This window comes from Eulemur rufifrons, chromosome 7 (assembly GCF_041146395.1).
Source record: "Eulemur rufifrons isolate Redbay chromosome 7, OSU_ERuf_1, whole genome shotgun sequence".
Taxonomy (NCBI): Eukaryota; Metazoa; Chordata; class Mammalia; order Primates; family Lemuridae; genus Eulemur; species Eulemur rufifrons.
The window spans coordinates 82,099,128-82,115,665 of NC_090989.1; the positions used below are offsets into that span (position 1 = coordinate 82,099,128).

Here is a 16,538-nt window from a genome sequence, read left to right on the forward strand (position 1 = left end):
ACTTTTTTCTTGCCATTATTCCATAAACAATACAGTATAACAACTATTTACATAGCATTTACATTGTATTGGTATTATAAGTAATCTAGAGATGATTTAAAGTATACAGGAGGATATGTATAGGTTCTATGTAAATACTATGCTGTTTTATATAAGGGACTTGAGCATCCATGGAGTTTGGTGTGTGTATATGTGTGGGGGCGTGGAGGCTCTCCTGGAACCAATTTTCCAAGAATACTGAGGGACAGCTGTAATTCACTAGGTTGAACTGGAACCATACATAATATTTCCTAGAATTACTGAACTCGTACTAAACCCAAAACATCAATAGATGATAAAAATGAAAATGTTTCTGTATGAATATCCATGTACATTATATTGGAGACACAGTGTGAAGAGAGAGATTAAAACATCTGCTTATTATAAATATTTGAGTATATAATTTAATGTAAGATATGTTTAATACAGTATGTACTTAATATAGGTGTTTTTTAAAAAATACATTCATATACTTTTTTATTTTTACAGAATGATCTTTATTTTATCAAGAAGTCAAACACTAAAAACTGTGATGAAAAGCAGTCCCTTATGAATGAAATAAATGGACTAAACCTTTTCATTGAGAGATCAGAGAAAGAACTTAAAAAAGCCAAAGCTTTTAAACAGGTACAATAAAATTATAAGCATGTATAGTATTAAAACCATATGTTTTATGTTAATTGTAGAAAATTTTTAAAATATAGCAAGTTATGAAGAAGAAAATAAGTCACTTTAATCACCGTACCCAAGATAAACAGTGTTAAGGTCCATTTCTTCCTTCCAGTCTTTTAAAGAAAATTGGTCTTACATGTTATATTTAAAAAGTTTTTAATATATTATACATGCTTCCTAAAACATTATTCTCTAAAAATATTTTTTAAAGGTTGCCTAAAAGTTCATTGCATGAAGTTATAATTTATTGAACCATCTCCTATTTTTTGGATATGTATTCCTTTCTAATATTCAGCTATTATTAACATAAATAGTACTATCATGTACAACGTACAAATATCATACTACAGTTGTTCAGTTAGTTCCTTGAGATAAATTCCTAGCTGTAGGCCAGGCATGGTGGCTCACGCCTGTAATCCTAGCACTCTGGGAGGCCGAGGTGGGAGCATCGCTCAAGGTCAGGAGTTTGAGACCAGCCTGAGCAAGAGCGAGACCCCGTCTCTGCTAAAAAATAGAAAGAAATTAACCAGACAACTAAAAATATATGGAAAAAATTAGCCAGGCATGGTGGCACATGCCTGTAGTCCCAGCTACTTGGGAGGTTGAGGCAGTAGGATTGCTTGAGCCCAAGAGTTTGAGGTTGCTGTGAGCTAGGCTGACACCATGGCACTCTAGCCCGGGCAACAGAGTGAGACTCTATCTCAACAACAAAAAAAATTCCTAGCTGTATAGTTATGGTTCAAAAGGAAATGAATATTTTTGGTGTCTTGAAACTATTTTTAAGCCCAGTTGCCTTATAGAGGGTTAGATTAATACTCCCACGAGCAGTATTTAAACATTCTATTTTATTCACCACCACCAAGGCTGGATATTCTAATTATAAAATTGTTGCCAGTTTGGTAGGCAAACACAGTTTCTCATTGTTTTGGTCTATATTTTTTAAATTGGTGACCACTTAAAACATTTTGCTTAAGGATAAAATTTAAAACATTTATGTTTAAATAAAAATGTTTAAAACATTTTTTCCATTATGTCATGTTCCATAATTTTTCTTTTTGGATTTCTAGTTTATATTCTTGTCCCATTTTTCCACTGGGAGGTTTATATTGCTTTGTAAAAGATTTTCATATGTAAAAATATTATCTCCATCATAAATATTGTCAATATTTTACCAATTTACCTATAAATTTTTATTCAGTGTTTTTGTAAAATCTTTTGTAAACATCAAATCTTTAGGGTTTTTTCGCTTTATAATTTTTATGCTTAGAAACTTTTTTGTCACACTAAAAATTAGACAAATATTTACTAAGTCTAGTAGTTGCACTGATTTAATCTCTTCTATTAATTTTTTTTCATTCATCTGGAATATATTTTTGGTACATGTAAGATGTAGGAATCTAATCTTTTCTCCAACTGAAAAGCTATGTTTATGAAACAGTAAAATCTTATATTCTGGAGTGTTCATTTCTGGAGTTTCTATTCTGAAAGTTGGTCTATTTGTGTGCTCCTACATCAGTACTTGTGACTGAATTTTTTTTTAAATAAAAATTTATTTCCACATTATTTTTTGAGATTCAGAGTATAAAAATGCTCATTCTTAGGACTTTATATGTTTTCTAGACATTGTAAGTTTTAATTTCAGGAATAACTTTTTCTTTATGTTTTTTAGTAAAGCTTGAATTTAAAATTGAATTATAAGAAATGATCTGGAATAGCCATAAGCCCCTTTATTTTAAGAGAAAAGAAAAGAGAAACTAGTCATGACTCCAAGCAATCTAAATTTAACCCTGGTTGATATCTTAGTCAATGGTCGAGTTAGAAAAACTTATTTTCATGTCTGACTTTTACAGCAATAAAAATATTTTAGTTTTGGTATAAAAATAGGTAGTTTAAATATTTGACAATTTTTTTTTATGTGGATAGGATTTGATGATAGAGGACAATCTTTTAAAACTTGAAGTTAAACGTACTCGAGAAATGCTTCATAATAAGGCAGAAGAAGTTCTTTCCCTGGAAAAAAGAAAACAGCAGTTATACACAGCTATGGAAGAGCGAACTGAAGAAATTAAAGTTCACAAAACAATGCTTACATCACAAATAAGATATGTTGATCAAGAACGGCAAAACATAAGGTAATTGTTAGAGTTTTAAAACTCTGCTAAAGGAATTTTAGGCCGGGCATGGTGGCTCTCACCTGTAATCCTAGCACTCTTGGGAGGCTGAGGCAGGTGGATCATTTGAGCTCAGGAGTTCGAGACCAGCCTGAGCAAGAGCGAGACCCCGTCTCTATTAAAAATAGAAAGAAATTAGCTGGACAACTAAAAACATATATATAGAGGCCGGGCGCGGTGGCTCACGCCTGTAATCCTAGCACTCTGGGAGGCCGAGGTGGGCGGATCATTTGAGCTCAGGAGTTCGAGACCAGCCTGAGCAAGAGTGAGACCCCATCTCTACTAAAAATAGAAAGAAATTATAGAGACAGCTAAATATATATATAGAAAAAATTAGCCGGGCATGGTGGTGCATGCCTGTAGTCCCAGCTACTCGGGAGGCTGAGGCAGGAGGATTGCTTGAGCCCAGGAGTTTGAGGTTGCTGTGAGCTAGGCTGACGCCACGGCACTCACTCTAGCCTGGGCAACAGAGTGAGACTCTGTCTCAAAAAAAAAAAAAAAAAAAAAACATATATATAGAAAAAATTACTCAGGCGTGGTGGCACATGCCTGTAGTTCCAGCTACTTGAGAGGCTGAGGCAGTAGGATTGCTTGAGCCCAGGAGTTTGAGGTTGCTGTGAGCTAGGCTGATGGCTGATGCCATGGCACTCTAGCCCGGGCAACAGAGTGAGACTCTGTCTCAAAAAAAAAAAAAAAAAAAAGAATTTTGAAAAAAAAATATAAGGGTAATGTCAGGAGAACTGGCTGCTTCCTCAACTATCCTGGATGTCCATCTTTTTCTTTTCTTTTGAAAAGGCTTTTAATATAAGATATAGAGCATATTATAGCCATAAATCTAAGCTCTTTCCTTTGATTAATTCTTTATTCTCTAGATTCTTCCTTTTACATTGAGATTATTAATTTACTTGGAATTGATTTTTGTGTATGGTTTGTGGTAAGAGTCAGTAATAACATGCCTTTCCTTATAGATACCCAGTAGCTGCATCTATTGAAGCAGTTTTTACATAGAGGTTTTGCCTACCTTTTAAAAGATTATTCCTGACTACATGTTATTTTTTTTATATGATTGTCAGTGTTATCTCTTTTTAAAACATCTTATTTTTGGTTCGTTACTGGTATATAGAAATACAGTTGATTTCTGTATATTAAGTGTTCAGCAACCTTGCTTAAACTCATAATTAATTCTAACAATTGATCTGTAGATTCTAATTTTCTTGGCATTGTGTTTCATTCTTAGCATTTTCAAATAATAATAGTTTCTTTCTTTCTTTCCAATCTTTAAAATTTTTATTTTTTTCCAGTTTAATACTGAATAGCAGTGGTGATTACAGTTACCCTTGTCTTGTGCCTGGTCTCAAAGGGAAAGCTTTCATTGGTTTATCATTAAATGTAAGGTTTGCTGTATGGTTTTGTTTTTTTGAGATATCCTTTATCATATTAGGTGAGCTTCCATCTATTTTTATTCTTTGCTAAAAGATTGTTTTAATTTGTTTAATCGGGAATAAATGTTGACTTTTATTATGTGCTTTTTCTGTATTAGTTAACATGGTATGGCTTCTTTAATCTGTTAATGTAATTAATTATATTGATCAATTTTCCAAGTTAAATCAGCCTTACATTCTGAAATAAACCCAACTTGTCTGTTACATTATTTTTTGTATATCTAGATTTTGTTTGGGAATATTTTTACACAGTTTTTGCATCTAAGCTCATGTGTAAAAATGACCCACAATTCTTGCTCCGTTGCTCCATCGTAAGGTTATCAGGTTATTAAGGTTATGTCTGCCTTCATAAAATGATTTGTGTGTATTTCTTACTTTTCTATACCCTAGATAAGTATATAAAAGAATAGAATTATCTTTCTTGAATTTTCAAAGACCCAACTGGTAAAGCCATTGAGGGCCTGGGGTTTTCTATGGGGGAAGATTTTCAACTATTGGCTCAATTTATTTAAGGGCTATAGGACAATGCAGATTTTCTATTTCTTTTCACCTTAGTTTTGGTAAATTATATTTTTTCCTAGGAAAATTTTTTCATTTTATCCAAAACTTCAAAGTTATTGCCATAAAGTTGTTTATAATATCATTTTATTATTTAATAGCTATGGTGGTTTTAGAGATAACCACTTTTTAATTCCTAATATTGGTTATTTGAGACTTCTCTTTTTTGGGGTAGGATATTCTTAGCGGAAGTTAATCAGTTTTATCAGTGTTTGAAAATTATGAACTCTTATTGATCTTTCCCCTATTGTTTACTCATTATTTTGTTAGTGTCTGATCTTACCTTTACTATTTTTTCTTTCTTTTTGTGTCTTTCATGTTCTCTTTCCAAATTCTTGAGATACATGCATAGCTTATTAATTTTCAGCTTTGATGGTTAAAAAATCTCTCTGAGTATTATTTTAACTGTGCCTCACAAAAATTGATATTGCCATGTTTTCTATTTTTTGCCTTTCCTGCTTTTCATTGTCTTACTTGGAGTTTTATTTTAAAAAACAACTTTATTGAGGCATAATTGAGATACAATATATTGCACATCTTTAAAGCGATCACTTTGATATGTTTTGACATATATATATACCTGAGAAACCATCCTCACAATCGAGATAGTTAACATATCCATCACCCCCACAAATCTCCTGGTGCCTCGTTGTAATTCTTCCTTCCAGTCAGTCCCTCCCCATGTTTCTCTCTCTCGACAACTGTTGATCTGTTTCTTATCCATAATTGATTGCATTTTCAAGAGCTTTATATACATGGAATCCAGTAGTAGGCACTCTTTTTTTCTGGCTATTTTCATTTGGCATAATTATTTTGAAATTCATCTATGTAGTGTATATTAATAATACATTCTTTCTTCTATATGGGATAGATAATGAATATTATAGTTCTTTTCAGGCCATATAGTCTTTGTTTCAATAACTCAATTCTGCCATTTTAAAGTGAAATCAGCCATAGGCTATATGTAAATAAATGAGTGTGGCTGTGTTCCAATAAAATTTTATGGGCATCAAAATTTGAATTTCATATAATTTTCATTTTAATGAAATATAATTCTTTCATTTTGAAAAACCATTTGAAAATGTAAAAGTCATTCTTTGCATGTGGGCTGTACAAAAACAGGTGGAGGCAGGATGGTTTGCTGATGCTGGCTTTCTATTGCTAAATAGTAGTATTTCATTGTATGTGTTTACCCCAATTTGTTTATGCGTTTACCTGATGATGGACATTTGTTTCCAGTTTTTAGCTATTATTAATACAACAAAGCGTCTATGAACACATGTGTTCTTGATATGGACATATACTTCCTTTTCTATTAGGTAAATACCTAGGAGTGAAATTGCTGGATCATATGATAGATATATATTTAACTTTTCAAGAAACATTAAGAAGTTGCCATGTATTCATTCTTTCTTTCTTGCCTTTCATTGTTTTTACTGAATTTTGTTTTCTATTTTTTCCTCTTTAATTATTTGGAAGATATACATTCTAATTTTAGTTGTTTTGTTGCTTATTCTTAAATTCAAAAGAAATTTTAATCTTTCAATTTCTTTATGAATATTGAAGAATACTTAGTTCCTATTACTTTCCCTTTCCTCAAAAAATAAGACTTCAGCATCTTTTACTTATACTTTCCCTCTTCTCATCTTTCATTTATTGTTGAAATCACTGATTATAGTTTCTTCTTGTTGTTTGTTGTTTTAAATATTATGTCTCTACTTTTTAAAGAACTCCTTTCCTTAACTTGCTCTAAGCTGCACAGCCAATTGTCAGCAATAATTTCAACTTACCTAGGTGTTTTACTTATTTCCTAATTTAACATTCTTTCATATGTTTCTTGTCATCCTATTTTCCTGGAATTTCTTTGGAGTATGATTTTTAATTTGTTTTTCAGAATTAGATTTTTCTGAAACTTTTTAGTCCTCAAATATTTGAAATTACACTAGAACATTGTAAAGCATTGTTTCATATTCTTCTATATTATGTTGTTTATGAGATGTCTGATTCTAGGTTAGTTCAATTTACTTTGTAGGGAACCTGGTTTTTGTTTTTTTTTTCTTTCTGGAAGCTTTGGGACAGTCTTTTCATCCTCGATGTTTCATAATTCCCCTGTATATGTCTGGGTGTTTTGTAGCTTTTTGTTTTTCTTGCTTGACCCTTGATGAGTGAGCTCTTTCAGTTATTTCATTCAAGTTTTTCTTCAGGTCAGGGGAATATTTTTCTATTACCACTTTAATTTTTTTCTCACTACCATTCTCTCTGTTCTTCCCATTTGTTGCTCATTTTTAGTAGATATTGGCTCTCCTAGATCTGTCCTCCAGGTTTCTCTTCTCTCATTTTACTTTTTTTTACTCTTTTTTATTCTGTTTTCTCTGATATACTCATTCTCTCTCTCTGCCTATTCCCCTTCCCTCTGCCTAATCTCCCCCCTTCTCCATCTGTCCAGATTACTTACTCAATCTGTATTCTTCACTGCCATTACATTGAAAAGGAAAACTTATTTGCAAGAATTGTTGTTCATTCATTGGTCTTTTCTTTTCATAGCAGCCTACTTTGTTACATGGTGTTTTTGGAATCAGTATCCTCTTATCTTTTAGAGGATATTAATCAAAATACTTTTAAAGAGAAAAATACTTTCTATCTTCTTTTCTGTGCATTATCTCTATTTCTCCCAACGTCTGTTCTTTGTTCATTTTGTTCTTTCCATTTATGCTTTTAACTTCCCATAAATGTCTAATGGTCCTTGACCTTCTGTTAATATTTATTAATAAATGCTTAATTAGTAATCAGTGGATATTGATAGCGAGCTGGTAGAGGTTTCCTCGGCAATTAGGCAGATCTCTTTCTCCAATAGATCTCTCCCCTGAATGGTAAGACTGACTGTAGGCTCTGGGCTAGTTTGTTCTGTAAGGAGCATAGGTAGGTATTAGGCAGGGTTAGGACTTCCAAGCTTATGAAAGTTAGGAGGTGTTTATTTGAGTGGTGAAGACTTTATTTCATTCCTAAGTGGAACTGCCTTTCTTTTTCATTTATTTCCACTGTGGTGGAAGCCTGGAATTACTTTATGTTCTTTTTTCTCTTTCCAGCTCTAACATACATGGTAGGAACTATGGTGATTTTTTTTTTTATCATCAGAGTAGAAAACATTCCTGCCAACATCTCTGTATACTTTAAGGGGTTCAGAGAAGTGGCCCAGATGATCTGTAGACAGTCCCTTTATTAATTACCCATTGATAATAGCCTCACAGATAACTCTTGCTCTTTTTCTTTCTTATTCTTGAGTCTAGATTTTCTCTAGATTTCTTTGGTAGAAAATGGCTCTTGCTTCTGCAGTAATCTTCTGTGTGTGTATCTATCTTTTTCCCCATTAATCTTATCCCATCTGTTTTCCATTTTTCCATGAATTCATGAAAAAATTGTGTCTTTCTTTTTCCTAAAGCTGTTATATTTTTTTAAAAAATCTTTTCCATTTTAGAAAGGAGGAAAAATTTACTTGTGCTCAGTCCGCCATCTTAAGCTTGAAAGCCAGTAAGTCTTTTATGATTAGATAAAGGATGAGTAAATATTTTCTGATGAAATAATAGTGATAATTAAAAATAAGGAAAACTGTAACTTCTGACACCAAATATATTTTACCATTAGTTCTCTCTAAAGTAGAAAAACAGGTAGGTTGAAGAATTATTTTTTCCATGCTTGGATAGCTTACTTTCATGAAATTGTAGCAGACAGAGTCACCCTCTATATTGCTATGCATATATTTGCATTACTAGTATTATTATAAAATAAGTTCTAAAAATTGCTCATAAAATATAAATTTACTGAAATAAAAGGAAAACCTAATCAACAGATTTTAAGAATCTGAATTTGTTTCTGCAGAAGAATGGGCTAGACAAAAAAAAAGAAAAAAAAGAATCTGAATCTGAATGCTGGAAGACAATTCTCCATGAGTTTCTCATATTTTGTCATACCTTGCAAAGAGAGGCACTAACTTTCCTGTTCTGGGCTATCTTTTCAAAGATGTTTGAATAGCAAATAGCTTCAGAAACTAGACCTAGTTTCTCCCTCTGGAGCAAAAGTTAGGCATGTTTGCTTATTTCCCATTGTAAAATATTTGGGTTACCTGAGCTTGAGGTTCCTAAGCTGTGATGCAGATCTACTCTGTGTGCAACATCCACTTGAGCCCTTTCTTGACCCAATGGGATACGGGGAGCAAAGGGAACCAATATAGACAGGAAGCTTATACCACTTCCTGCATGATGAGTGATAAAGTCCTTTGTCTCTGACACAGAAATTGTGTCTTCTATCAGCATCCATGAAACTGTGGCAGGTTAACTCATTAGTCTTCAAGTAGGGTAAAATCTGACACATTTCACACTGTATCATTAAATTTAAAAGTCAGAACACATGTAAACTGCTTGAGTTCAGCAGTAACACAAATCCAATTGTCTTCAATAACAACACAAAGTTATTTGTTTTTCAGTGTTTAATCTTTCTTTTTCTTTTCATATTAGCACTGAGTTTCATGATCGGCTAAGTAAAATTGATAAGCTGAAGAATAGATATGAAATTCTTACCGTTGTTATGCTGCCTCCTGAAGGAGAAGAGGAGAAAACACAGGCCTATTATGTAATAAAGGTAATTTTAATTGATTTACAGTTGTGATAGTATGAAGTATTCTTTCTTTGTTAACTCATAGGAATCCTCTGGATTTAAAAGAACAAAAATGGCAATTTTTTCTCCAAGAAATTTAGCAACTATTTTACTTAATTAGGGCCATTAACCATTGTACTTAATAAGGGCCAAAACATTAGTGCTAGATAAAGATACTGAAGCATTATTAGTTCTATATACCTCCAGTCTATGAGGTTAAAGTACTGCCCTCTTGTTCGCAAAACCTATTGCTCATTTGTTCCAAAACCCTTCCTCTCTTGAGTTCAGGTTATTCCATACGACCATATTTTTTCTCTTCTATTTTTGGGGAAAGGGGTCTGAAACACCCTTTTATTTATTTTTTCCTTTTTTTAATTTTTTATTTCAAAATATTATGGGGGTATAAATGTTTTTGGTTACATGTATCAACTTTGTTATGCTTCTTATAAGTGCTCCCATCACCCAGATAGTGTTCATTGTATCCGTTAGGTAGGTGTTTGCTCACCCTCTTCTCCAGCCTGCCCTCTGCATGAATTCTGCTGAGTTTTACTTCTCTCTGTCCACATCTGTGCTATTGGTTAGTTCTAATTTAATAGTGAGTATATGTGGTGTTTGTTTTTCCATTCTCTAGATACTTCACTTAGGATAATCATCTTCAGTTCCATCCAAATTGTTGCAAAAGGCCTTAATTCATCCTTTTTAATGGCTGCATAATATTCCAGAGTGTACATATACCACATTTTGTTAATACACTCATGAACTGATGGGCACTTGGGTTGATTCCACATTTTTGCAATTGTGAATTGTGCTGCAATAAATGTTCAAGTACAACTGTCTTTTTTGATAAAATGACTTCTTTTCTTTTGTATAAATACCCAGTAGTGGGATTCCTGGATCAAATGGTAGGTCTACTTTTAGTTCTTTCAGGAATGTCCATACTGTTTTCCATGGAGGTTGTACTAATTTGCACTCCCACCAATAGTATATAAGCATTCCTTTCTCTCTGCTTCCACACCACCATCTATTTTTTTGGACTTTTTAATAAAAGCCATTCTGACTGAGATAAGGTGATACCTCATTGTGGTTTTAATTTTCATTTCCCTGATGATTAATTATGTTGAGCATTCTTTCATATGTTTATTGGCCACTTGTCTATCTTCTTTTGAAAAGGTTCTATTTATGTCTTTTGCCCAGTTTTTAATGGGGTTTTGTTTTTTTTCTGGCTAAATTGCTTGAGTTCTTTGTAGATTCTGGTTACTAGCTCGTTAGCAGATGCGTAGCTTGTGAATATTTTCTCTCATTCTGTAGGTTGTCTATTTGCTCCATTGATTATTTCCTTAGCTCTACAGAAGCTCTTTTCTATTATTGTAATCAAGTCTCATTTATTTACTTTTGTTGTTGCCACGATTGCTACCAGGGTCTTCTTTGAAAATTCTTTGTCCAGGCTATATCTAGAAGAGTTTTCCTGACATTTTCTTCTAGAGTTCTTATGATTTCATGCCTTACGTTTAAATCTTTTATCCATCTTGAATTAATTTTTGTGAGAGGTGAGAGATATGGATCCTGCTTCATTCTTCTGAATGTGGCTATCCAATTTTCCCAGCACCATTTATTGAATAGGGTTTCTTTTCTCCAGGGTATATTGTTGTCTGCTTTGTCAAATATCAATTAGCTGTATGTGGATGGTTTTATATCTGGGTTCTAAGTTCTGTTCCATTGGTCTATGTCTCTATTTTTGTGCCAATACCCTGCTGTTTTGGTTACTATAACCTTATAGTATAGTTTGAAGTGTAGTAGTGTGATGCCTCCAGATTTGTTCTCTTTCCTTAAGATTGCATTGGCTATTTGGGCTCCTTTCTGTTCCAAAGGAAGCATAGAATTATTTTTTCTAGATCTGTGAAATATGCCATTGATATTTTGATGAGGATTGCATTGAATCTGTAAATCACTTTGGGTAGTATAGACATTTTAACCGTATTGATTCAACCAATCTTTGGGCATGGTATATTTTTCCATTTGTTTGTGTCATCTGTGTAGTACTCATTGTAGAGCACTTTTACCTCGTTGGTTAGGTATTTTCCTAGGTATTTTATTTTCATGGAAGCTATTGTGAATGGTAGTGAGTCTTTGATTTGACTCTCAGCTTGACTGTTACTGGTGTGTAGAAATGCTAGTGAGTTGTGTACATCAATTTTGTAACCTCAGACTTTGCTCAATTTGTTTATCAATTCGGAGAGTCTCTTGGTGGAGTCTTTGGAGTTTTCTAGGTATAAGATCGTATCATCAGCAAAAAGTCATAGTTTGACCTCCTCTTTCCTGGTTTGGATACCTATTTCTTTTTCTTGCCTGATTGCTCTGGCTAAGACTTCCATCACTATGTTGGATAGAAGTGGTGACATTGAGCACCATTGTTTTATTTCAGTTCTCAGTGGGAATACTTTCCACTTTTCCCCATTCAGTATGTTGTTGGCTATGGGTTTGTCATGTATGGCTTTTATAATCTTGAGATGTGTTCTTTTCTATGCTTAGTTTGTTGAGAGTTTTTATCATGAAAGGGTGCTGAAGTTTTTCAAATGCTTTTTCTGTATCTGTTGAGATGATCATATGGTCTTTGTTTCTGCCTCTGTCTGTATATATGGTGAATCACATTTATTGATTTATGTATGTTCAGTCATCCTTGCATCCCTGGGATGAAGCCCACTTGGGTCATGGTGCATTATTTTTTTGATGTGCTATTGAATTTGGTTTGCTAGTATTTTATTGAGGATTTTTTCATCTATATTCATAAGGGATATTTATTTGTAGTTTTCTTTTTTTGTGTCTTTTCTTAGCTTTGGTATCAATGTGATACTGGCATTATAGAATGAGTTGGGGAGGATTCTCTCCTTCTCAGTGTTATGGAATAATTTCTGCAGTATGGGTACCAGATCTTCTTTGTAGATCTGATAAAATATGGTTGTGAATCCATTTGGCCTGGAGATTTTTCTTTTGTTGGAATATTTTATTTTTTATTACTGCTTCAATCCCATTTCTTGTTACTGGTCTAGTCAGGAGTTCTATTTCTTCCTGACTGAGTCTTTGGAGGTTGTGTATTTCTAGGAGTTAGTCCATTTCCTCTATGGTTTCTGTGGGCATAGAGATTTTCACAGTATACATAGATGATTTTTGTATTTCTATAGTATCAGTTGTAATATTTCCTTTTTCATTTCTGATTGAGTTTATTTTGGGTCCTTTCTTTTCTATTCCTGGTTAATCTAGCAAGAGGCCTATCAATTTTGTTTATCTTTTCAAAGAACCAACACTTGGTTTCATCGATCCTTTGTATTGTTTTATTTTTGCTTTCCCTTTTGTTTAGTTCTGCTGTGACAGTAGTTATTTCTTTTCTTCTGCTGGCTTTGGGTTTGGTTTGCTCTTCCTTTTCTAGTTCCTTGAGACACTGGATTGTTAATTTGTGATCTTTCTGTCTTATTGATGTAGGCATTTAAGGCTATGAATTTTCTTCTAGGATTGCTTTTGCTGAATCCCGTAGATTTTGTTAGCTTGTGTCCCCTTTGTCTTTCAGTTCAAGGAATCTTTTGATTTCCATCTTAATTTCATTATTGAACCAATAATTGTTCAGAAGCATGTTGTTTAATTTTCATGACTTTATGTAGAATTGAGTGTTTCTCCTGGAGTTAATTTCTAGTTTTATTGTATTGTGGTCTGAGAAGATACATGGTACAATTTCTGATTTTTTGAATGTTTTGAGACATATTTTATGGACAAAGATATGATCAATCTTGGAGAGTGCTCCATGTGCTGATGAGAAGAATGGACATTCAGTAGTTTTTGGATAAAGTGTTCTGTAAATGTCTGTTGGTCCTTTTTGCTCTAGAGTCAAATTTAAGTCTGGTGTTTCTTTCTTTATTTTCTGCTTGGATGATCTGTCAGTGGGGTGTTGAGGTTCCTAACAATTAGGATGCTGCTGTTTATCTCTTTGCTTAGCATCAATTATGATGCTGCTGTTTATCTCTTTGTTTATCTGTTTGCTTTATGAATCTGTGTGCTACTGTGTTAGGTGCATAAATATTTAGGATTGTTATCTCTTTTTGTTGAATTTCTCCCTTTATCATTATATAATGCCCATCTTTGTCTCTTTTTTCTATTGTTCATTTATTTATTTATTTATTTATTTTTTTTTTGAGACAGAGTCTCACTCTGTTGCCCAGGCTAGAGTGAGTGCCGTGGCGTCAGCCTAGCTCACAGCAACCTCAAACTCCTGAGCTCAAGCGATCCTCCTGTCTCAGCCTCCCGAGTAGCTGGGACTACAGGCATGCGCCACCATGCCCGGCTAATTTTTTCTATATATATTTTTAGCTGTCCATATAATTTCTTTCTATTTTTAGTAGAGGTGGGGTCTCGCTCTTGCTCAGGCTGGTCTCGAACTCCTGAGCTCAAACGATCCACCCACCTCGGCCTCCCAGAGTGCTAGGATTACAGGCGTGAGCCACCACGCCCGGCCTCTATTGTTCATTTAAAGTCAATTTTATCTGATATGAGATTGGCTACACCTGCCTTCTTTTGGTTTCTGTATGCGTGTATTATTTTTTTTTCATCTCTTCACTTTGAGTCTCTATGAGTCCTTGGTGGTTAGATGTGTTTCCTGTAGATAGCAGATCTTGGGATTTATTTTTTTCATCCATTCAACCAGCCTATGTCTCTTGAATGGGCCATTCAGACTGTTTATGTTGATTGATAGAATTGATATATGGGAAGCTGTTCTGTTCATCCTGTTAGGTACTACCTTGTTGCTTTGTTTTACCTCTTGAGCTATTGTTTTATTTATTTATTTCAGCATATTATGGGGGTACAAATGTTTAGGTTACATATATTGCCCTTGCCCCCTGCCCACCCTGATCAGAGCTTCAAGTGTGCCCATCCCCTAGATGGTGTGCATCACACTCATTATGTATGTATACACCCATCCCCTCCCCCCCCACATCTGCCCGACACCTGATTAATGTTATTCCTAAATGTGCTCTTAGGTGATGATCAGTGAAACCAATTTGATGGTGAGTACATGTGGTGCTTATTTTTCCATTCTTGGGATACTTCACTTAGTAGAATGGGTTCCAGTTGAGCTATTGTTTTATATGAGCTTTAGCTTTAGCTCTGAGCTTTAGCTTTAGCTTTTGGGTGGTTTTATACTGGTGGGTGTCTATTGTGCTGATCCATGTATAATGCAGTTCTGTGTATTTCCTGCAGGGCTGGTTTGGTCTTGACAAATTCCCTCAGTGTTTGCTTGTCTAGAAGTCTTTATTTCTTCTTCATATATGAAACTTAGTTTTGCAGGATACAAAATTCTAGGCTGGCAACTGTTTTGTTTAAGAAGACTGAAGATGGGGCTCCAGTTCCTTCTGGCTCAGTTGAGATGTCTGCAGTTAGGCTGATGGGTTTTCCTTCATAAGTTACTTGATGTTTTCACTTCATGGCTTGCATGAGTTCCTCCTTCCAGTTGACTCTGGTCAGTCTGATGACTATGTGTCTTGGCAATTGCCTCTTTGTGATGAAACTCCCAGGTGTTTGTGGAGCTTCTTGTACCTGGATATCTAAATCTCTAGAAAGACCAGAAAAGTTTCCCTCAATTATTCCCTCAAATAGGTTTTCCAACCCTTGTGCATTTCCTTCTTCATCTTCAGGGATACCTGTGATTCTTGTATTTGGCCATTTTACATAATCTCATATTTTTTGTAGGCCTTGTTCATTCCTCTTAATTCTATTTTTGACTGAGTTAATTCAAAAGAGTTGTCTTCAAGCTCTGAGATTCTTTCTTCTGCCTCATGTAGTCTATTCTTAAAATTTTCCACTGTGTTTTGTTATTTCCTTAAATGAATTTTTCATTTCCAGAAGATCTATTTGTTTTTTTTTTTAATATATCAATCCCTTTTGTGAATTTTTCATTCATTTCCTGGATTTTCTAGTTTCTTTGAGTTGGTTTTCCATTTTCTCTTGGATTTCATTGAGCTTCCTTACAATCCATATTTGGAATTCTTTATCTGTCATTTGAATATTTTCATTTTGGTTGGTATCCATTGCTAGAGCGCAATGTTACCTTTTGGAGGTGTCCTTTTGCTCTGATTTTTCATCTTTCCAGAGTTCTTTTGCTGATTCCTTTCCCTCTGCAGCAGCTGCCACTTCTTATTTTTGGATTTTTCTCTTGTTTAGATGGGGATTCTCCCATACACACACACGTACACACACACACACTTGTAACAATGTGACTGTAGTATATGGTGAGCAAGAAACTTTGACTTTGCTTGTGGGTGCTTTCATGATGCTCTAGGTTTGGGTGGATACCTTGGTTATAGATATCCTTAGCATGGTGATTTTCTCAGTTGCTAGTTGTTTGTAGGCTATAGCAGTGGTGAGCTATGTGTGTGGGCAGATTCTTGTCTCTCTCTCTTTTTTTTTTTTTGAGACAGGGTCTCACTCTGTTGCCTGGGCTAGTGTGCCATGGCATCAGCCTAGCTCACAGCAACCTCAAACTCCTAGGCTCAAGTGATCCTTCTGCCTCAGCCTCCCAAGTAGCTGGGACTACAGGCATGTGCCATCATGCCCTGCTAATGTTTTCTATATATATTTTTAGTTGTCCAGATAATTTCTTTCTATTTTTAGTAGAGATAGGGTCTCGCTCTTGCTCAGGCTGGTCTCGAACTCCTGAGCTCAAACAATCCTCCTGCCTCAACCTCCCAGAGTGCTAGGATTATAGGTGTGAGCCACCATGCCCAGCCTCTTGTCTCTCTTTGATGAGGGAGGGTGGAGGTCTTTGAAATCCTTTCTCTTTCCCCAGCCCTGTGGTCTTCTTAACAGTGTGAATTATAATGGCATGTGCAGTTTAATCTCTGAGACAGTAAGTCATGCTTTTTTTTTTTTTTGTTGTTGAGACAGAGTCTCACTTTGTTGCCCAGGCTAGGATGAGTGCCGTGGCGTCAGCTTAGCTCACAGCAACCTCAGACTCCTGGGCTTA

General features: G+C 34.6%; 1 protein-coding gene across 1 annotated transcript in view; it reads left to right on the forward strand.

Annotated features, from left to right (window-relative positions):
* Positions 1–16,538, forward strand: part of CCDC39 (coiled-coil domain 39 molecular ruler complex subunit) — a 70,745-nt gene that overhangs the window by 41,829 nt on the left and 12,378 nt on the right. The window contains exons 12-14 of the mRNA XM_069472884.1: positions 529–666; positions 2,635–2,843; positions 9,394–9,517. Coding sequence (XP_069328985.1) covers positions 529–666; positions 2,635–2,843; positions 9,394–9,517 — 471 coding nt within the window. The remainder of the gene's footprint in view (positions 1–528; positions 667–2,634; positions 2,844–9,393; positions 9,518–16,538) is intronic.